This window comes from Neolamprologus multifasciatus, chromosome 5, assembly GCF_963576455.1.
Source record: "Neolamprologus multifasciatus chromosome 5, fNeoMul1.2, whole genome shotgun sequence".
In the NCBI taxonomy this organism is placed as follows: Eukaryota; Metazoa; Chordata; class Actinopteri; order Cichliformes; family Cichlidae; genus Neolamprologus; species Neolamprologus multifasciatus.
Window position 1 is genome coordinate 4541191 of NC_140443.1, and position 23730 is coordinate 4564920.

General features: G+C 39.7%; 1 protein-coding gene across 6 annotated transcripts in view; it reads right to left on the bottom strand.

Annotated features, from left to right (window-relative positions):
• Positions 1 to 23730, bottom strand: part of kif5ab (kinesin family member 5A, b) — an 88886-nt gene that overhangs the window by 26124 nt on the left and 39032 nt on the right. For all 6 annotated transcript variants that reach the window (XM_085159486.1, XM_085159485.1, XM_085159484.1 and 3 more), the window contains 7 exons: positions 22728 to 22876; positions 17904 to 18112; positions 10601 to 10669; positions 9284 to 9490; positions 3855 to 4001; positions 1457 to 1645; positions 713 to 830 (listed from right to left, as the gene is read on the bottom strand). In XM_085159486.1, coding sequence (XP_085015612.1) covers positions 713 to 830; positions 1457 to 1645; positions 3855 to 4001; positions 9284 to 9490; positions 10601 to 10669; positions 17904 to 18112; positions 22728 to 22876 — 1088 coding nt within the window. The remainder of the gene's footprint in view (positions 1 to 712; positions 831 to 1456; positions 1646 to 3854; positions 4002 to 9283; positions 9491 to 10600; positions 10670 to 17903; positions 18113 to 22727; positions 22877 to 23730) is intronic.

Here is a 23730-nt window from a genome sequence, read left to right on the forward strand (position 1 = left end):
GCAGCAGAAAACTGAAACAATCTTTCAAATGTGGATAGTGTCAAAATTGGTTTTCCCTCTAAAGCCATGAATTTCAAAAATCCTGTTAACCACTTGGATTTTCAAAATTTCAAAATGTGCCAATTTGCCCATTATTACCAACTAAAGAAACATTTTTTACCACAGAATTTCAACCTCCGGACACATTTCAGAGGTTTTACTTCTGATTTATAATCCAAGTCAAATTCATATCTTAAAAACTCTTTGTTTCAAGTAAAACAAAATAACTCCAATGACACGTATGTTACATGTTCGTGTTCTGTGCTCTGCCCTCTCCTAGTTTAGTTCTTAGTAAATAGACTGTAATTTACAAAAAACACCTACAAGCTGCATACGCATACATCTTTAAACCCAGATGGAGGTATCAGAGGAGATTCTTCATCTCCCCAATACTTCAACATACAAATGCAAATGTCAGCAGATGTGACTGAAACAAACATTATTAACTGTACTACTACACACCACACCAGTGATATCTAATCATTAAAAAAACAACTTCTAAAGTGTACTTCTACATGGTTGAATACGTATGATTGAACGATATGATAATTCAAAAAGGCGAATCAAGTTTATTTGAAAAAAAAAATTGTTTGGTTAATGAGCTCAGAAAAGAGTAAACGTACGAGTTTAGATACTTGCGCTGCTTCACTAGTGTGGGCTATAACAAATGTACCTTGAGCTTGGAGTTTAGCCAGCTCCGCAGTCAGAGAATCATAGCTGTCCTCCAGCTGTCTCTTCCTCAGCTCCACGTTCTGCATGTACTCTGTTAGAGAGCGAATCTTCGCCTCGTGCTGAAAGTCAGAACATCATATGCAAAAGTGACGAGCAAAGACCTCTACCCAAGAGGACACTTTACATCAAGGATAAAATGCACTTTTACTCCTTTTCTTCACTGAATATTTATGATCTCTTGTCACCGGGGAGTGTAGTTTAAATACCGCAGTTAGCGAAATTTGAACCGTGGCTTCAGGCCACTACATGAACACAGAATATAAAACATGCAATTTTTTGAGAATTATGAACCTGTGCAGACTAAAAATGTCCAAAGCAAAAAGAAAAATCCACCCTACAAAGAGTTGGGTCGTGTTAAGATGTTGGGAGTAGCTACACTGTGTTTTAAAGCTTTTCAGCCTTTATTATGACAGGAAAACTGGGAAAAGACGTGCAGCAAATGGATCAGGATGAAGATGGATGGATGGATGGGTCACCTGCCCAAGCCAGTGAGCCTTGGGTTAATTGATAAGGTTCCAGTATCAGTATCACCAGTATTTCTGTCTAGTACCAGATAAACAAACATTTGTACCCCCATATCATTTTATTTTCGTTTCTACAGTTCATCTAGATTTAATAATTCAGTTCAATTCAATCGATTTGGTAACCAACAACAACACATGTATCCCTCAGTTTGCAATCTTACCTGTGAAATGAGAAGGTGACACGAAGACAGTTCTCTGCCCGTCTCCTCCATCTTGCGGTGACACTCGGTTTGTAGGTTCTCCAGGTGGCGACAGCGCTTCACCATGGACTTCACCTCTGACTTTATCTTATTAATGTAGAGGCGAGCCACTGTGAACTCTTCCTCGATCACTCCGGTGATCTCCACAGGCTGGAGACGAACGAGTGAGAGGAGACGGTTAAATGAAAAGAAAAAAATCAGTCTAGTAGATGCTTGATCAGGATTGAGCGGGGACTGTTTAAACACAGCATGGGCGTTAAATCAGTGGAAAGGGAAGCATCTTAGAAACACTCTGGCACTTTGTATGTACGGCTATTAGGTCAATGGTCTCATTTAGCAGATGTAGCAACTTAGAAGCTCCAAAATGAAGTGTGGAGGAAAATGTATACACATCAATCTAAGCACTACAGATGATAGCGGATGTGCATACACGACATTCTGCATATGCGAGTGGTATACTGACTATATTGAATAATGTAAAGCTGTTGATTAAAGTCACGTCTATAAACACAGAAATTTATTTTAAATGCTCATTCAGAGCATAAATTTACATGGATGCCAAACCAATCAAGTTAAAGAGAAATGCCTGAAAAATGACACTTTATCAGCAAATATTCATATGCATACACATGCACACGCACACATATATATGTAAGTTTTTTTTATTTAATTGTCTCCTTTTTGGCAGATCTACCAGAGCGCTTTGTCACGGCTTTATCCCAGAAGATGCTTTGCATTTCACTTTGTTGGTATTCACTGTCTCTCTTGCTTTTACTTGCTTTCTTTATTTCCTTCCAGCCATTTGAGATTGTTTGGTCATCCCTCATTAATTTCTCATGTGGTTAATTACTTATGTGCACCGATCAAGCATAACATTCTGACTAGCTATCAGAATCAACATTAACTTTAAAAATAAATAAATAGCATTAATGTCTGTGAAGGTTCTCAGTCATCCAGGTCATCGTAGTCTAAGGAGCTTGCAAAGAAAAGCGTCTGGACTTCTTTAAGTTACTTGAAGACGTTTCACCTTCATCCGAGAAGCTTCTTCAGTTCTAAGGTTAAATGATGGAGAGTCCCAGATATAACCCTAGTGGGAGTGTCCCCCCACAGAGGGACAAAAGGACCCCCTGATGATCCTCTAATCGCCTGAGCCAAGGTGTGGAACTGGGTGTGGGTCCCAATCAGCCAGAGTTTCGGGTGAGTTCATTGTGAAACCTGGCCCCACCTTATCATGCGAATTCCTGAGGTCAGATGGCCCAGGATGTGAGTGGGCGTTAAGGCGTCTGGGAAAGGAACTCAAAACTGGATTATAGATGGCAGAGAGTTGGTGTCGTAAACCACCGCCTCTGTTCAAAGATGGTCGCTCACAGTGGACATAGATGGCTTCTTTCACTCCTCTTTCAAACCATCTGTCCTCTCTGTCCAAAATGTGAACATTGGCATCCTCGAAAGAGTGACCTTTGACCTTTAGATGCAGATGGACAGCTGAGTCTTGTCCTGTGGAGGTGGCTCTTCTGTGTTGTGCCATGCGCTTGTGAAGTGGCTGTTTGGTCTCTCCGATGTAGAGGTCTGGGCATTCCTCGCTGCACTGTACGGCATACACCACATTGTTGAGTCTGTGTTTTGGCGTTTTGTCTTTCGGGTGAAATAGCATTAATGTTTTCAGCAAATTGACTCATTGTTGGACTCGACCACATGGGTTAGCACCAGGAAGCCTTGGCCGCCCACGACTTGGACCACTTTTGATCAATACTGACCACTGCAGACCAGAAACATCACACATGAGTTGCAATTTGGGAGACTTTCTGACCCAGTCGTCTAACCAATACAACTTGCTAATATCCTCCCAATAGCCCTTTCCCCCACTTAACACATCATCTCTGACAGCAAAATGTTCCCTGGTTCCTTAATATATCCCACCCACTAACAGGTGCCATGATGAAGAGATAATGAGTGTTATTCACTTTACCTGTCAGTGGTCACAATGTTCGGGGTATTTTTACTCTGGTTTTTCTCGTTGTCAGTCCATCTGTGTTCATCTCCAAAATTTACTGCCAGCGTTTTCTCTCATGTTTCCTGCGGCTGCTTTTTGAGTTGTTTTTCTTTGGACTATGTTGTCCTCGGGCTTTGCGCTTGACTGGACTCCTACAAGTCTGAATAAGCTCAACACTAAACCCTGTGTTTGTTTGTGCTTTCAGCTCTTCTTTTGAATTTCTCTGAAATCCTTTTCTACACTGATACTTACATTTAGCCGTATATTTTCTTGCTTTGACATGAGAATCATCTTTCTCATTTTACCTACACCACAGCTGTCGCTTTCATCACAAAAATGCACTCTATCCACGTCTGTACCGCTCACCAGCTTGATGTCCTTGTTTCCAACGATCGTGCTAAACTCACTCAGGTCCCTCATGAGCCCATTAAGAATCTCAGCAATGCGTTTTCTTTGGTGGCTGCTCACTTCCTGGATACGGGACAGCTCTGCCTCTAAAGCCATGAGATGAGCCTGCGGAGGGAGGAGTGAAGCAGATAAGAGGCGTTAGGGAGAGCCGTTGTCCTAAGGCGAGAAACTGCAGAAGGTACATGCAAATACGAAAAAAAAGACAGAAATTGTGTAGGACAGACTCCGAGAAGTGGTGATTAGATTCCCCGGATCTGCATACACACATGGCTGCAGGAGCATAACATAGTAGCCACCAAATTACAAATCAATAAACTGCATTAGGAAGAGTGGATGGCATCTGCGCTCAATAACATTTGAGAGAGTACACGATGGAGTTTACTTTATTATTTTCCATTCTGCACAGCAAGCAGCTTCTAACCAGTGCTGCAGCACAATGAAACCATTTGATCTCAGTCAGGTTCGACAACATAACATTAAAGACATTTCTCCTACTCACACATGTGAGACCAAGAGTTGGGTAGTAGACTGAATGACCTATGACCCTAAACAAGATGAAGAAGATTCAATTCAATTCAATTCAATTTTATTTATATAGCGCCAAATCACAACAAAAGTCGCCTCAAGGCGCTTCATAGATACAGAGAAAAACCCAACAATCATATGACCCCCTATGAGCAGCACTTTGGCGACAGTGGGAAGGAAAAACTCCCTTTTAACAGGAAGAAACCTCCGGCAGAACCAGGCTCAGGGAGGGGCGGGGCCATCTGCTGTGATTGGTTGGGGTGAGAGAAGGAAGACAGGATAAAGACATGCTGTGGAAGAGAGACAGAGATTAATAACAGATATGATTCAATACAGAGAGGTCTGTTAACACATAGTGAGTGAGAAAGGTGACTGGAAAGGAAAAACTCAATGCATCATGGGAATCCCCCGGCAGCCTACATCTATTGCAGCATAACTAAGGGAGGATTCAGGGTCACCTGGTCCAGCCCTAACTATATGCTTTAGCAAAAAGGAAAGTTTGAAGCCTAATCTTAAAAGTAGAGATAGTGTCTGTCTCCTGAATCCAAACTGGAAGCTGGTTCCACAGAAGAGGGGCCTGAAAACTGAAGGCTCTCCCTCCCATTCTACTTTTAAATACTCTAGGAACAACAAGTAGGCCTGCAGAGCGAGAGCGAAGTGCTCTAATAGGGTGATATGGTACTACAAGGTTATTAAGATAAGATGGGGCCTGATTATTTAAGACCTTGTATGTGAGGAGCAGGATTTTGAATTCTGGATTTAACAGGAAGCCAAAACAGGAGAAATCTGCTCTCTCTTTCTAGTCCCTGTCAGTACTCTTGCTGCAGCATTTTGGATTAACTGAAGGCTGTTCAGGGAGTTTTTTGGACATCCTGATAATAATGATTTGCAGTCATCCAGCCTGGAAGTAATAAATGCATGAACTAGTTTTTCAGCGTCACTCTGAGACAGGATGGCATCTGCCAGTCTCTGGCATATGACGATGACAAGAAAGAACAGGTAGAAGAAGAAGGAGATGAAGAAGAGGAAGACTTTCCATAAAGGTGTTGTTCCAATGAAGCAATCTGAAAGCATACCGACTTGTTTATGGGGTTTCATTTTATGAGTGGCTCATCTGTCACCAGTGAAATATTCTACGTGAGCAATTTTTCATGGCACGTTTTATGTTCTTGCTCCCCAGTTCATCAGTCATTTCAAAGCACCATTAGCCACCTTCTTAAATACTCCTTAATCAGCTCTTCCATCTTCATCTCTGCGATTCACTTCAAGCTCTGTTACAGTCTTCCCGGTCACTTCTCATGTCACAATGTCATCTTAAGATAAGCTGAAGGTAATGATGAGCTGAAACGGATTCTTTTATAAATAAGTAAAACATGGGATGATGAATAGAGTTGGTTCATTGACGTGATGAATGGGTTTAATCACGTTGATAAGAAATGGGTTTCAATGGCCAGATGGATGAATTATGGTGTTTAAAGTAGCCGATCAATGGCGGTGATGGTGAGCGATGGCACGGACACCTGCAGAAGAAGCGACAAGTTCCCAGTAAAAACAAAGATGAAGGCAGCTGCGGGGATGACGGCCATGATGAATGTGCTTCAGTATTCCCAGAGCTTTTCCCATTTCTACTGTAACAACTGGCAGGACCGACGTGCCTAAAAATTCAAGATTGAGAAACATTTCCAAAAGATTTTGTTGAGGGGATTTCTTTTCTCTTATAGCACCACCTGCATTTACCAACACTGAAATCTTATTTGTATTTAGTTTCACATCTTGTCAAAGTCTCAGACTCTCTGTGCAGGATCAGACAGGTCAGAGCAGAGCAGACTGAAGAGGCTATAGAGGAGAAATGAGGGCTTCGGGCAGGTTTAGCAGTCTAAATGGTGTTTCTGCTGTCAGATGTTCAATCAGCTTCTGCTCCTGAGATAGACAGGAAAAGACAGAAGGACACGTGCGGCAGACTGAAACACACTGATGAAATATTGAAGAGGATTTAATAAGAAGGTCAAATATGGTCACTTAAATCGCTGAATAAATCAGGAACTGCACAAAGCTCTGACTCTTATCTTGACTTTTATCTATTATTCACTTTATTTGTGCTGCAGAAGGACAATTAATACAGAGGCTGGGCATATTTAAATAATGTGCGTTATGTTGCTAAAAGATTTATTCAAAAAGCCTCCTGGAAGTCAGACCCAGCGTTTTCTTTGAAAGCTCCTCAGCCAGGAGCTCGTTCTGCACGCTCATCTCCTCGACTCATTCTGCTCAACTCTCTGTAACACTTTCTTTCAACTGTGAGGCGCACTTCCACGTGACACACGTATTGTTGAATATTTCATAGGTAATAAACATCCATCTATACGGTAAGAAATTATTCAAAGCCCTCGATGTAACTGAAAAAACCTGCCTGTAAATTATCACTGTAAGTTTTCTTCTACCAGACAACGTCTGTGCATCAGGGATATACTGCAACCAGGCTTTGATAGTTACTGCAATACTTTAACAGTTATCCAAATTGTAAATATAATCAGATATTAGGGATGCACCCTAAAACATTACTTTAGAAAAAATACCACATTTTCTAAAGTACTCGTACTCGTTAAAAGTCCCCCGATACCGAGGACCGATACCACGGTCTGAGACCTGTCTGTGTTTGAGCGGCATGTAAGGGGTTAATCACAGGCGCCGAAAATTAAATTTTGTTTTTTTATAATTATTGATTCTGTAATATGTTGCATACAACATGCTTTTCATTTTAAATAAATGTTCTTAATTCCAAACTAGTCCCTTGTTTGATTGTTTTTTGTTAAATTATAGGACTAAAGCTGTTACCTGCAAATTTAAATCATGTTTTTATTAAGTACTCGGTATCGGTATCGGCGAGTACTGAAATGCAAGTACTCGTACTCGTTTCCAAAAAAGTGGTATCGGTGCATCCCTATCAGATATATATAGAATAAAGCAGTAAACATTACAAAATTTATGGGAAAATTGCTACTTTGAGTAAGAGTATTTTAAATATTTATATAGTGTCAAATCACAACAATAGTCCCCAGAAGGTGGTTTATAGTGTAAAATAAAGACGTACAATGATACAGAGATAACACTCCAACAATCAGATGACTCCACTATGACAAAGCACTTAGCAACAGTGGGAATGGTAAATGGTAAATAGCCTGTATTTGTGTAGCGCTTTACACTACATTCAGTCATCCGCCCATTCACACACCGGTGATGGCAGCTACATTGTAGCCACAGCTGCCCTGAGGCGCACTGACAGAATCTGGCACCACCGGGCCCTCTGACCACCACCAGTAGGCAATGGGTGAAGTGTCTTGCTCAAGGACACAACGACCGAGAGTGTCGCAGCCGGGGCTCGAACCGGCAAACTTCTGATTACAAGACAAACTGCCAACTCTTGAGCCACGATCTCCCGTGGTTTAAGAGTTGGCAGTTTGTTGGCACCGGGAAGGAGAAACTTCCTTTTTTACAGGAAGAACCAGACTAATGAAATGAAATGAATGTAATGAAAAACCAGGGAGAGGTGGCCCCAGTTGGGGTGAGGAGAGACAGACATTAATAATAACTAAAGATTAAATACAGAGAGGTGTGTAGGCACATAGTGAGTGAAGACAAAACACTCATGGGAATCCCCCAGCAGTCTACAACTATTGCAGCGTAACTAAGGGAGGATTCAGGGTCACCTGATCCAGGCCTAACTATATGCTTTAGCAAAAAGAAAAGTTTGAAGCCTAATCTTAAAAGTAGAGATGGAGTCTGTCTCCAACACTCCTGAATCTAAACTGGTAGTTGGTTACAAATCTGAAGGCCCTGCCTCACATTCTACTTTTAAATACTGTAGGAACAACAAGTAAACCAGTCTGAAAGTGAGAGAATCTACTGGTGTGAAAGGGTACCATGAGGTTTTTAAGATAAGATGGTGTCTGATTATTCAAGACCTTGTACGAGAGTATAGTTCAGTTTAACAGGAATCCAATGAAGAGATGCTAATATGCTACAAATGTTGTTTCTCCTTCTCTGTCTTTAGGTAGATTTATTAGCAGTTTAACAGCCAAAGTCCCTTCTTCAGCAGGACTGTGTAGGTGTGGTTTGACTCAGAGTCAAAAAATAGACCTACCTATCTGACGGGTTCATAGAAATATGAGACATTATGTGTGGCTGAACCCCACCCACATCCAACCAGTGAGAAGAGAGAAAAAACACGTAAAAACAGAAAGCTCCCATCACACAAAAGCAAAACATTTTCAGACCATGACTATTGAAAACAGTCACTGGAAGGTCTCGATCCAGAAAGGCTGGATGTCTTTGTTACAAAAAAATCAAAGATAAACTAAACTTTAAAGCGTTGACTGTTTTCTTCGAGTAAACAAGCTTTTCTGTGAAAAATACATTTAATCAAGCAAAGTCAGAGCTGTGCTCTCTGTGGGCAGTCATAGTGCACGACACTGAACCAGCCAAGAAGCAAAAAAAGAGAAAGAAAACAAAAGAAATCCCAATACTTCACTTTTTCTTTGTTATCTTCATGACCACTGGTGGCACCATTCATCAGAATTTTCTCCTTATCTTCTTTACATGCAGCTTTAATTTTACTTATCTCACTAATTGCATTTTGAACCAGTAGCTCAGAATATTGTAAGATGGAGGCTTAAATGAAGAAATGATTTTATTACAGAGAGTTTCTTTTCTACTTTTTTTTGCAGTTTGCTTCCCTGTAAACACACCAAAGCACGACATCTGTCCATGATCTTCTTTGCTTCTTTGATATTCTATTTCTTTATTTTAGCCACAGAACTTTGTTGCTAAAAGATTTATTCAAAAAGCCTCCTGGAGGTCAGACCCACCATTTTCTTTGAAAGCTCCTCAGCCAGGAGCTTGTTCTGCACGCTCTTCTCCTCGACTTCTAAGCTTTTCTGGTCATAGTTGACCGCCAGCTCCTCCAGGGCCTGAAGAACCTCTTTTACTTCGGCCTTTGCAGATTCATTCTCGGCCTGCAGCCTGCCGAGCTCCGACTGCACCTTCTCGCTGTCACCTCTGGACGACGCGAGAAGCTGAGGGGCAAAGACATTCGACTTATTGCAAACTGTAAATAGAGAAAAAAGTCTTTTAAAAGTGGAACGGTGAAACTTCCCTGCTGAGCGCTCGCTTCGTTATTTACAGAGCAGAGCTGCTGGGTCTTAACAGAGTTATCCTGTTTTCTGGCATAAAGAGCTAAATGTCACACAATATTCAAGCAACTGTACAAAATAATAATTTAAAGATTGAGAGATGGCTTTTGTGCCACCATGCTGTTTGCTGCACTGCTGCAGCCCACTGTGGGTCATTTCACTAAACGGAAGCCATTAAATGTAGATGCTCTCCGCTTGGAGTGCTGGCATATTTGCACTGCAGCATACGGCTTTTATTTAGATAAATGAATGTAACTTTGTGTTACTATAAACAAACCATAGTTGGGTAGTTAGCACTGTGTCAGTTCAACCCGCAGCAGGACCATTTTGGAAATGAATGACTAAATTAAGCAAATGTAGAGTCCTCTTCATCCCAAAGCCTTTTTTAGCTTCTCTTCCTCAACAGTTTAGCCTCTCCTATGAAAACACGCTGCAAATACGTCTCTTAATTGGGTTTTAATGGAGTCTTTTAATCGCTGTTCTTCCTGCAAGTACTGATTTACTTACTTGCAGCAGATATTTATGTGATAAAGTGACAATTATAGATCAAATCACTAGAGAGCATGTTTATTTGTCAGCAGCAGTGTTCAGTCATGCCAGCAAAAAAACAAGCAAACAATCGTTCCCCGTTTAAAGTTAGGGAGCAATTTCTAAAACGAACACTTAACAAGCTTCAGTCATTCTTCAGTCTTTTCATCGATTCTTTTCTGCGCTGTTCAGCCACTTAATTCTGTTCTAGATTAAACCACTGCTAGCATGTAGAACACAGCAACAGTGATACACTCACAGTTAAACAATGACAGTTTAATTTCTTCAAGTGCTTTTTGGCACCTGAAAGGATTTTTTCTGTCAGTAATCTCAAGGGCAGGATAATAAATGTCTCACAGCTGACTTCTATTCACAGTGTTGTTTTCATTTCCACATTCAAAGACACTGCAGCCCGTGAGCTGTTTAACCAAACTGATGAAAGGAAATAAAACCAAGATCCTTTACCTCCTCCTGGTCGAGCATCTGCTCCTTCAGCTTCTCCACCATCTGGCTCTGGTGGTTGATCTCGTCATCCTTTAGTGGGAAAGACACATGCACCCACAGTCGTATTATGTGTTCAGTTTCCATTCACAACCAGAGTAATCCGATTACTTTTTTCAAGTAACGAGTAAAGTAAGGGATTACTATTGCAAAAACGGTAATTAGATTACCGTTACTTTCCCGTAGGAACGCTGCGTTACTGCGTTACTAAAACCGTGATTTTTTTGCGAGAATGTCTCATGACAGTGACGTAAGCGAGTGCGACGTTCGTGACAACAGCTGTGTGCAGATCAACAATGGATCTTATATCGAGTGCAGAGAGAGTATGAGCGTGCAGCGTTTAAAGCGTGGAAGTACTGACCTTACTTTGAGTTTGATTCCATAAAAAGTGACAAAAACATTAGTGTCCGTTGTGCGTGGGAAGAAAACTTCTTTTTACAGCGAAAAAAACCCTAAACTTCCGAGCAAGCACCGAGTAGCTACGACGTAATGGGAAACTCACAGAGAAACTCGCGGATTCTTCCACTGACCGCTGCACACCTGCACCAGGGTAAACCTCCGCCTACGCTATTCCTGCTTTACAGGTGAAAATAGAGCAAAAGGACCGCTAGTCTTTGACTTTATTTATTTTCTGCTGTGTTTTACTTGCATCTATTTGAAAGACTGAGTGTAAACACACAAAAAATATTTTATTTTATGTGCTGGAATGTGCAGAAAATAGGTTTAAATATTAAACAAATTTCTTCCAGTCAGAGAATGTTGCATATAATTAAATTTTTGCTTGATGCATAAAGTTAAAAGGTTAAAACTAATAAAACAAGTTTTAAAAAGAGACTTTTCCATTTTATTACATTTTGTATGATGATTATGCAGAAAAAGTAGAATTGGGCTGAAAGATCTATCACTTTATCACCTGTTCAGGTTGTAAATCGTGTTTTTAAAAAGTAACTAAGTAATTAATTATTTTGAAAATAAGTAATCAGTAAAGTAACGGGATTACTTTTTTGGGGAAGTAATCAGTAATTCGTTACTGATTACTTTTTTCAAGTAACTTGACCAACACTGTTCACAACTATACGCTTTAAACTTACAATAGACGACAGCTGCATGTTGGACCGGATACCCGTACATCTTTTTTTCACCATAACTGGATCTGCCACTGTGCGCACATTTTAGAAAACGAAGGCCTGATTTATGACAAAAAGGGAACGGCATCAGCAATTATGTGGGCAAAATGATCGATCAGTAACCCGACAAAAGAAAAAGAGTGGCTTCATCAGCATAAAAAAAAAGTCAGAGTGAGACAAGTGCCTATATATAAATGATCATCAAAGTGCCTTAAACTTGCATTCTCTCTAATTCCCAGAGGTGGTGAGGTGTCTTCTTTCAAAAAAGTAATTAAATAAGAAAAATGCCCCAAAGCCCTTATTTCTGTCTCACTGGAAAAAAATACGGGCTAAAGTAATGAGCATGTTTTAATTCTAAGAACACTGCATACCTTCAGACACATGCAAAGAAAAGTAGAGATCAGAGACAAGGCTCCATCTAGGTTACAAGCCAGACATGTAATTACTTTATCTTATATGTGCAGATTATGAGTCAGAGCATATGCAAGCTCCAAGGCCGGCCTTCAGGCTCCTCATAAAAAACAGCCATTGATGAGCTTCCTTAATAATACTGCAGTACTTGTAGTTCATGTAAGATAATTGGACATATGCAGTCCGAGGTGTTTGACTGTGGTCAGCAGCTCCACAGCTTCCCCTCTAACAAGGAGGTGAGCTCTCCTCCTGAGCAGGTTGTTGTTAGCAGCCAATAAGTCCAACAAAGAAACAAACACACTGTAGATATACGCTGTTTGCCACAGAAACAAGATCCTGGAGGACAGTGTGTAACAACCCTTTTGGGTTATAGCACCACTAGGGGGGGGGGGTTGCCCAACTATTGTAGCAGCTATGGGGGTCTCCTAGTGGGTGTGTGTTGTTAGCCATTCTCCAAGAAAACACCTTACTGTTGTAACAGCAGTCTGGCGAGGAAGGAGCGGCTAGCAGGTCCAGCGAGTGTGTGGTGTGGGGGTTAGCTGAATAACCCGAAGCCGGTCGGTTAAATCCAATAACAGACCTTTATTCGCCGTCAGCAACCTTACACTTTATAAGCCAGGTCTCCTTGGCTGTACTCGTCCGAGCCTACATGCGCGGGGATTGGTATCGCCAGCGCCAGCTTGTTACAACAGTAAGGTGTTTTCTTGGAGAATGGAACGTGAGTGGCTGCCGCTAACAACACACACCCACTAGGAGACCCCCACAGCTACTACAATAGTTGGGCAACCCCCCCTAGTGGTGCTATAACCCAAAAGGGTTGTTACAAGTGTTAGGTACACTACACATGTTACCAATATGTTACCAATGGTAACAGTAGAAACTACTAATGCTGTAATCTGTGATTCTTCAGGTGTTTGATAATCTAAAGAAAACATCGTGCTTTGCAGACCAAAATGCAGAGATGGAGAACAAAACCAAGCAGGATTTTTTTTTTCCAGCTAATGAAAAGCACAAAATCCACTGGGAGACTAAACAAACTCTAAAAACTATCTGAAGACAAGCAGAGAACATTAACAGATGCTGAGACAAAGACTCAGGGTAAGACAGCACTTTTTATACACATGAGGGCAATTAGGAAAGTGGACACAGCAGGCTAAAGAGATGCAGGTGACAATAGTCAAAGACAGAAGTGAAACTAAACCCAATACACTAGAGGCAAGCAACTATCAAAATAAAACAGGAAATGAGACCTAACACTAAGTTATAACACAAACTAAACACTCGAAAATACTCAGATCAATAATGCAAAACTATAACACCAAAAAAAACAAAAGGTTAAAGAACCGGGATCATAAGAGGAGGAGGATTTTTAATGCTTGGCTCTACAGAAGCTGCGGGGTCAGTGCTACCAGAGAAAAACAATAATATATATATGTCACATAGTGGTCTGCAGCAGCTCGCACACGCCATACGAGATGATGGGAAATCCGAGTGCAATAAAAGAAAAATCCCAGGTATCTGCTATGTATACATTTGTATCCACAAATACATTTAACATATAGAATATCATGCATCAGGTCTGTTATGACTGCACCACATCAGCAGAGACTAAATAAAATATATGCATCCCCAGGGATACATGAATACAGAGCAAAATGTACACAGGGCAGTGTGTGCGTTCACACAGCAAGGCATGTACAGGAAAACATGTCAGTATATATGGAACGCCAGGACTGCCATAATGAATTAATTAAATACACCATTAAATAATTAATTAAATGTGGCAATAATTAATTAAAATTGGAATTAATTAATTAAATAAATAGTTATGACACATGTAATTAATTAATTATTGACACATTTAATTAATTATTTATGTATTTCACATTTTAATTAATTATTGACACATTTAATTAATTATTGACACATTTAATTAATTATTTATTGACACATTTAATTAATTATCTATGTATTTCACATTTTAATTAATTATTGACACATTTAATTAATTATTTAATGATATATTTATTTATTTCATTTTGGCAGTCCTGGCGCCTGGCTCTCATCATGAAATAATTTTATCTGTCAACCTCACCCATCAAACTCAGGGGGCGGGGTTAACGCTGATCGACTCAAAACCATTGCTTTGGCCTGGTAGCCATTGTTTTTAGCACACAACAACCAGCATGTGGAAACTAACAGAACTGAACTTTGAAAAACCCTGTTTGTGTGTGTCACCAAATACAGTTTTAATATTTTTTTAGCCGAGAATGTAGTGGTTTAATCTTCATGTGTCTGGTCGGTTTCTCAAGATACAGCCTCTTTGTAAAAGTGCTTCGATGATTTCGGAGATGTCTGCCCAATCTCACGGCAAAGCGTGGATAGACCCGCTCGCCTCGCAAGCGATCGAGCTGTTATTACCACCGACAAAGCTCAGGCCCCGGTACACAGCTGTAATAACCCCCGCTGACACGGACTTCTTTTACTGAGGTTATATTTATCAGGGTTTTATTTCCTGATGTTCTTATGTGTCCTACGTGTTTCAGTCGCCAATTCTGAATTATAACTAACATTAAAAACATGTTTAAGGAGGAGAGAGAGCAAATAAATTCGATTAACAGCTGATCTTTGGGTTTTTGTTCAGTAATCAGCGTGACCTGTGTATAAACGCATAAAAGAGATAACGTTGGTGTTTCCTCATGTAGTAACTGCTTTAACTGTACAAAGGTTGTTCGAAACTATGACACACATACAGACTTCATGATGTTCGGCTAATATTTTTATTGTGAATATTAATCATGAGGGTAAACGGACCTGTACACCACAGAGCGAGGTCAGCATGTCCACGATATCTTCAGCTCTATGAGTTAACCCAGAGTTTCCCAGCTGACTAATCTGTCATCTACAAATAATTCACGGGTCATATCAATATGATTTTACAGAAAAGCATCCTTAATACTGCCAACTATTCCAGAGACGTGAAAATCTACAGCATAAAGAACACAAAAATATAGCAGTCTAACGCAACACTGTAACAGAGATGAACCGTCAGTTTGTCAAAGTGGAATGAAAGCGATTGGTTGAACAGGTGTTCGTGATCTGTGTTTTCTGCATTTTCATCAGCGTAAGAGACTCAGCAGTTATAACAGTTATACATTTAATAAATTACCAAATGAACGCAAGAAACGATCAAACCCGTTCCGACAATTTGAGTTTGTGTTCCCTCAGCTGCAGACTCGCTGCTGTTTAAATGTTTGAGAGGAAGATTAGATATAAAGCAAACGTCAAACATAGACTCAGTCTGCGTTCACATTTGATATGAGGCCAGGACGGATAATGGCTGTGTCCTGTTTTAAGATCATACATGTAAAATTGTTGTCTGACCTCCGTCGATCCAGCCGCTCAGAGTTAACTGAAGTTAACCTGGATAAATGATAGTTAAGGAGTATCACAGATAACACCCACGTGAGCTGTGTGACTGTTCACCACTACACTGAAATCAGTAGGCTATTACTGAAATACACGTGCTATTTCATAAACTATGATATAAATACTAAAGTCCTACTAACATGTTTAGTTTTAAAGGACACCTTCCTGCCTTTAGTCTCATTCATGAGCAGTATTAGTTTTCTTCTAACATCCAGAAGTCTGCACCATGTGTTTCATAGTTTGTAACAAACCTTTGACAGTTAAACATAACTTGACCGAAAAAGCAAAAAAATAAATAAATGAATAAAAAGAGAGAGAGAGAGAATAAATCACACAAATTATATGTTAACCTCATTTATTTTTAGTTAAGTAAACTCTAAAAATTCTAACAGATCGCTGGTGCCTAGAATACAGTTGAATAACTATTAAAAAACAGATGATATAATATTTCTGTCCAGGTTGCAGTCTGCATTATGAACATGTAGTTGGAAACTCTGCTCCTCTCGGTGGAAATGCGCCTTCTCTTTCCTCTTTGTATAAAAACATTTTAAAAGTCAGTTTAATCTCAAAATTCACTGTTAAATCCAAAACACACCAGATAAAGAAAAGCGAATGGTTCAGTCTAACACATGTGCCAGTGAACCATTAAACGTCTGTAAAACTGTGCAGTTATGAAACGTAACTTTAACCTCAGCCAAACCGATTTGCTCAGTTGTAAATAAAACAGCGAAGTAAACGTGACCGACAGACAGAACCTGAGTGAATTAAGTCCAGCGTTTAACCACTGAGAGCTAAAACTCAGGTGAGGTTTCAAAGCTGTGTGCCGATGATTGGACATCAGCCGCTGATGAAGTGGGTTCGCCTATAAAGTGCTCTGTTGGGAAACAAGCTCCAGCAGCTCTGCGCTCGGGAAAAACTATATTTACTTATCTTGTGCAGAAAAATGTGCTGACGTTGCATAATATCGAGCACCGGCTGCCCAGTTAAACTGTGACTATAACCAGGTAACGTGGGCGTGTTTCTTGAATTAGCAGCAGGTGTTAAACAGCTGACAGGTGAGGAGGAGGATGCATGCAGGTAAACTGAGGGCCTGTTGAGCTGATCGCTGGTTTCGTGAGAAAAATGTCAGCTCGTTCTTTATGTTACAGAAGCACAGAGACACAAGACCAGGCGGAAAGAGACGATCGTTCGGTGAAAATGAGAATCTGCGAATGCAACACGTGGAACACGGAGAGTGGAATATGTAAACAAACCGGTTAACGTAACCCCCTCGGTGCACTCTGCATGCTGACTGTTAGCAGAGCTACTGAAATCTCTGAAAACATCTGAGCACCTTTGCAAACATGTTCTATGTTGACAACCTGACCGGACATGTGAAGATTACAGCGCGACATTCGCAGCTAAAACACTGTTAAAAGTGTAGTTGGTGACAGAAAAACGGGGTATTTTAAAACTACACCACCAACATTGCTGCCTGTGATTTGAAATCCATTCTGGGATACCTGGCTGGCCCAAGTCTACACAAGCAATCGATTATCTAGGATCGACCTGTTTTGACTTACTTTGCATGGCAACCAATCAAATGTTAGAGAAGCTGCATGGGCAGCGTTAACCCCGCCCCCTGCATTTGATGGGTGAGGTTGACAGATAAAATTAATTCATGATGAGAGCCAGGTGCCAGGACTGCCAAAATGAAATAAATAAATATATCATTAAATAATTAATTAAATGTGTCAATAATTAATTAAAATGTGAAATACATAAATAATTAATTAAATGTGTCAATAATTAATTAATTAAATGTGTCAATAATTAATTAAAATGTGAAATACATAAATAATTAATTAAATGTGTCAATAATTAATTAATTACATGTGTCATAACTATTTATTTAATTAATTAATTCCAATTTTAATTAATTATTGCCACATTTAATTAATTATTTAATGGTGTATTTAATTAATTCATTATGGCAGTCCTGGCGTTCCATAAGTATATGCTTCTGCATATTTAAAGGAAAAATCTAGTAATGAAAAAATAAAATGACACATTATAAAAGCGCGTGTCTACGCAGAAGTCTTAAATAATTTAAAGCTTTAACACTTTTCAGAGTTACTACTTCCTCTGTGTTTGCTACATTACTCACTACTATGTGTATGATCCTGAACTCATTAACATAAATAATATATGCATGACACAGTCTTTGAATTAATGTGTGCATAACATTACAGAAAAGCCGTGGTGCTTGAGGAGCTCTACATCCGTGCACAAATCATCCTTGTGCACTGTTCGTTCATTACCTTATCGTCCAGCTGTTTGTAGAGCTTGCGAATCTCCTCCTCGTACTTTTGCCTCTCCTCCTCAGAGATGTGAACCACAATGGAGGAGGCAATAGAGCAGGGGGTGCAGGGGCTGCATACGTCAAGAACTGACTCCTCAGATTCTGGAAGAACCAGGGGGGCATCCTCAGATCCTTCACACAGCTGCCCCGGCACAGCAGCATTCTCACCTATACACAAGGGAAGATTTTTTCTCAGGTTTTTGAAAATGTGCTGCTCTTATCTCTCCTGCAAATTCTACCGTAAGGATAAATGCATAAAATGTGATTAGTAGGTTAATCCTTCGTTTAGTAAGTGCCCTAAGCATAATGCAATGTGCCAAAAATGAGTGTTCTTTACCATATAATCTGATTGAACAGCAGTGCAAAATACAATACATACACAACATACATATTATCAAAGTGTCAGTTGGCTTGTGAGAGAAATAATTACGCAAACTCTACACCTCGTGGAGGGGACGGTAAAATGTTGGCCTGCAAGCTTAGTGCCCTCCTTTGGAAGTAAAGAGGTTTATGACATGTCTTTATAAACAGTGAGAGGAGAAGGTTAGGTGAAAGACTTCAGTCTGTTCATTTAACAAATAGTGGGATTCTTATGTTATTAAATATGATCAGTGTTGGTCAAGTTACTTGAAAAAAGTAATCAGTAACTAATTACTGATTACTTCCCCCAAAAAGTAATCCCATTACTTTACTGATTACTTATTTTCAAAAGTAATTAATAGGGATGATACTGTAAAATGTGTGTGTACTCATACTGGTAAAAGTTAACCGATACCATGAACCGATACTAAATTATTTCATTAATCAGAGGGTGGCTTGTCATTTCTGTTGTAGTTTTTTAGATTGGCCACTAAGGGGGGGGCAATTATTATTTTATTTATTATTTATTTTACAATTTTTTATATTTTATTATTTATTTAATAATAATTATTTTGTTTGTTTGTTTACAATATGGACACTCTGCAATAATTTAAAAGTTTATTTTATTTGCAAACCTAATTTGTATTTATTTTATTCCAAACAGAAGTGTTTATTTATTATTCTGAAAGCTCGAGACAATAGTTCAGTGATATTTTGTAAAATTACAATGTGGAGACTCTGCAATAATTTAACAGAAGTGCTTATTTTTCACTTGAAATTTTTTTGTGGTCATTTTTATTAAGATTTTCTTTTTTATCGGCAGGAAATATAATAAAACCTGTCTTCCAATTAATTGTATTTGTGTGTGTGTGTGTGTGGTAGAAGTATCGTTTTTTGTACTCTGTATCGGCAAGTACTCAGATCCAAGAATCGGTATCGTATCGGTTTGAAAAAATTGGTATCGTTGCATCCCTCGTAATTAATTACTTAGTTACTTTTTAAAAACACGATTTACAACCTGAATAGGTGATAAAGTGATAGATCTTTCAGCTCAATTCTACTTTTTCTACATAATCATCATACAAAATGTAATCAAATGGAAAAGTCTCTTTTTAAAACTTGTTTTATTAGTTTTAATCTTTTAACTTTATGCATCAAGCAAAAAATTTAATTATATGCAACATTCTCTGACTGGAAGAAATTTGTTTAATATTTAAACCTATTTTCTGCACATTCCAGCACATAAAATATTGTTTTTGTGTGTTTACACTCAGTCTTTCAAATAGATGCAAGTAAAACACAGCAGAAAATACGTCACTGTCATGAGACATTCTCGCAAAAAAAATCACGGTTTTAGTAACGCAGTAACGCAGCGTTCCTACGGGAAAGTAACGGTAATCTAATTACCATTTTTGTAATAGTAATCCCTTACTTTACTCGTTACTTGAAAAAAGTAATCGGATTACTTTTTTGCCCATCTCTGGATATGATCCTGTCACATAATGAATTACTGAACACAGTTTACTTTATATGGAAAGAGAGAAGCTGTAAAGTATGTCCAGTGATTACAGTCACTGTCCACTTTGTTAGGTACACCTGTTTAACTGCTTTTTGTCACAGTTTTTAAGTCAGCCAATCACACAGCAGCATCTCAGCGTAGAGTTGTCGGTGCCAGACGGGCTGATTTGAGTGTTTTCAGAGTGCATTTTTCCATCCCACATCGGATGGTCTGAAAAATAATAATAATGTGGAAATGCACTCATGCATCCCAGACTATGCAGAAGAGCATTTGACCCTCGAAGCAGATGAGCTACAGCAGCAGAAGACCACACCACTGCAGGAAACCGAGGTTACAGTTTACACAGGCTTAAGTAGAAGACTGGAAAAACATTGGCAGTCCGACGAGCGTGATAGATGGTAGGGTCAGAATTGGTGGAAACAACATGAAGGCATGAATCCATCCTGTCTCGTATCAACAGTTCAGGCTGGTCGTGGTGATGTGGTCGGATGTTTTCCGCCTACTACAAATTGAGCATCATTCAGAGCCTACCTGAGTATTGTTGCTGACCCTTTATGACCACGGTGCATCGATCATCTGATGGCAGCTTCCAGCAGAATAATGCACCGTGTCACAAAGCATCATCTCAAAATGACCTCTTGGACATCACAATGAGTTCACTATGCTCAATTGACCTCCACATTTGCCAGATCTCGATCCGACAGAGCACCTTTAAGAGGTAGCGGAACAAAGATTCACATCATGTATGTGCAGCTGCCAAACCTGCACCAAGTGTGTGACGGCATTATGTCAATATGGACCAAAAGCTCTGATGAATGATTCGAGCAACTTGTAGAATCTATGCAATGAATAATTAAGTCATCTCAAGGCAAAAGGGGAGGGCTGTACCTAGTAAAGTGTCCAGTGCTTGTATTTTTTAGGGTTAAAAAACAGACATAAATTGAGAAAGAATGAGGTATTTTTGAACAGGATTGCAGATTCTGTGTTGCAGTGACCACTTTTCTCCGACATGTATGTGTAAACATCTTGATGCAGTTGAAAGAAGAGACTTTCTGTGTTACTGCTGACTGATTTCAGAAGCTGACTACGTCTGCCTCTACAAGGCTTCACTACAGCACTCATCTGACTAATTAAAAGCACGATAGGTAGCTCTAAAGTAGAGGAGTGATTACACGAAGAACTGGAGTGATTCTAACGCTAATATGCTCAAAGTAATCTCACAACGTACCCAGCTGACACTTTGAGCTCCACCTGTTGACTTGACGGTGTACTAATCAATAAAAGTAGCCACAAAATTAACTGTGACAAAGACCTGCATGTGTGTGTCTCTACTGCACACCACAGGAGTTCCTGCTCTGCAATTGAATGAAATTTATTGTGTGAGACAAGCGTTCCTGTCTGTGGGCATGCGGCACAAGATGGAGGTCAATAGCATCTTTCTGAAGGAGCTCCTGCCCTGAGGTGGGTAACAACATGGGGGCAGTGAGTGCAACGATGTTGTCAAAATGATTAATTAGGAAATTAAAAGCACTGAATTGCGTGGGAGACTGGAAGACAATCGAGGAAAAGATTATGTGTGTGAAGGAGAATGGGGTGAAGGAATGAAAGAAATTATTTTCACTAAGAGGTGATCGATAAATCGTTGTTGCAACATTTTTAAAATTCAGGTCAGGCTCCGAGGGAATGATCTTTAGGAGAAAAACATCGGAAAAGATTCATTAAACAAGTTGAATGTCAACCGATCGCTAGAACTGAGAGCGCTGACATTCGAAAAGACCTCGTCTAACAAAAGAGACGCGCGTGCAAGTGTAATTAACGGGAAATGCGTGTGCCTACGATGCTTCGTATACTTGTGTTTTTTTGTGTGCAAACTGAAACAGTTATGAGTGAGTGCGTGACATGTGAGAAGACCGGTGTAAGTTATGACTTTTCTGTAGATGTGATTAGCTCTCGCTTCTGTGAAGATTACTAATGCATAAGGTTTCATAAATCATAAGGCCTGAATCATGTCTTGCCTTCGATACAGTGCAGGGGGAATCCAATTATGCAAAGTGTAAAATTCTGAATAATATGGAATAAAAATAACGAAGAAGGCATTTTTAAGCGTTTTGGGCACAAGTCCAGCAAGTCTGTTTGGCTCCCCTTGTCCCATATCTGCCCTGGCAGGTATTCAGATGATATCAAATGAGGTTAAATCTGCACTTACGTAGGCTGCAAAATAAAGCCTGCGGGCTGGTGAAATTTTCATTCCTGTCAGTGAATACTCCTCCATGCATGAAAAGGGACTGGGATAAGGACATGCACTGCAGTGGCTCTTCTTTTCAGAAAAGTAGTGTTTTCTGGGCCGGAGTATCATCTCTCTGGAGCACAAGCTTTTCATCTTTTAACACCATCGTTCTTTTTACCGTATGGCAGGCAGTTAATCTTTTAAAAAAAGGATTAAAGATCAAGATCTACAATCATTTGCTTAAACCAGCACTCAATTTTCACTCTTTTTGTTTCTTTTATAGGAGTAATTTAAGACGTCTGCAGCCACACTTGCAGTTCTTTGATGCTCTGAGCTAAATGCTGGTGCTTTGCATGCTTTATTACATTTCTACCATCCTATTTTCACCTTTTATAATACTAACATTTGCTAATTAGAACTAAACATAAACTGCAACTGATATTAGTGGGAAAGTAATTAATTCTCTTGAGACCGTGAACATGTTCAGTGCAATCCGTTCACTAGTCTCGAACAAAGAGGCCAGCAAACATCCCCACACAGTCTCTGGCATTAGCGCAGTTGAAAATATATGCATTTCATGGTTCTCACTGATAAACTCAAAATGCACAGGCAACTATTTTTACCGTCTCTTGGGGGAAGATGATGTTAAGTGTTTTTTATATCAGTGCAAGTATTACCGTTCCTCCAGCAGTTCAGCTCTGCCTCGAGTCTTTGAATAGTTTCCTTCATTGACCTGTTCTTTTCCTTCTCCTTTTCATACTTCTTCTTCCACTGCTCTGCTGTGAGCTCCAGGTTCACTGATACAGTATTCCTAATGGTCTTGGCTCTAATTGGAGGGATACAGTGAGGGAGGGAAGACAGAAAGGAAAGGAAGGGTAAGAGGAAAATATATAGATAAGAGAGAGAGAAAAGGGAAAGTGCAAGACAACAGAAGAGAACAGAGAAACTGTCAAAACAGTTTCCAGTCGCAGCTGCTCGATGAAAATATGTTTCCATCTCATTAACTGGTATGCAAATTGGGTTTCTTCCAACTTTGGTTAAAAGGGATATGATGAAGAGGAAGGAATTTAAAATATAAAAATGTATCAACCCCCCTGAAGCATATTCACATCAAATATACAGCACTTATCATATAAGGTAGAGTATTTATGGGAGGATAAATAATTCACAGAAAAGTCTTGCTTTAGATTTTGTTTTTGTAGTGACTGAAACATGACCACTGCAAACAATTATGTTTGTTTAATTAATGAACTTGAAGGTCAATATTTGCTTTGACGTCTTCGTTCGTCTACTAAACTCTCACAGGCAGCTCTCGTAATTCCTTCAAGTAGTCTTCAGAAATAGTTCTCCGGGCTTTTTGAAGGACATCCCAAAGCTCTACTTTGGATGTTTCTGCCTTTTGTTCCATTCTCTGCCGAGATGCTCCCACACTGCTTCAGTAACGTTGAGGTCCGGGCTCTGGGGAGGCCAGTCCATGACTGATAGTTTTCCACAGGTATACTTGGCAGTGTGTTTGGAATCATTGCCGTGCTGAAAAATGAAGGTGCTGCTAATCAGATGCTTTCCAGGTGGCACTGCATGGTGGATCAAAATCCGATGGCACTTTTCTGCATTCATAATTTAATCAATACCGGTAAGATCCTCTACACCACTCGCTGAAATTAACCTCCAAAACATGAC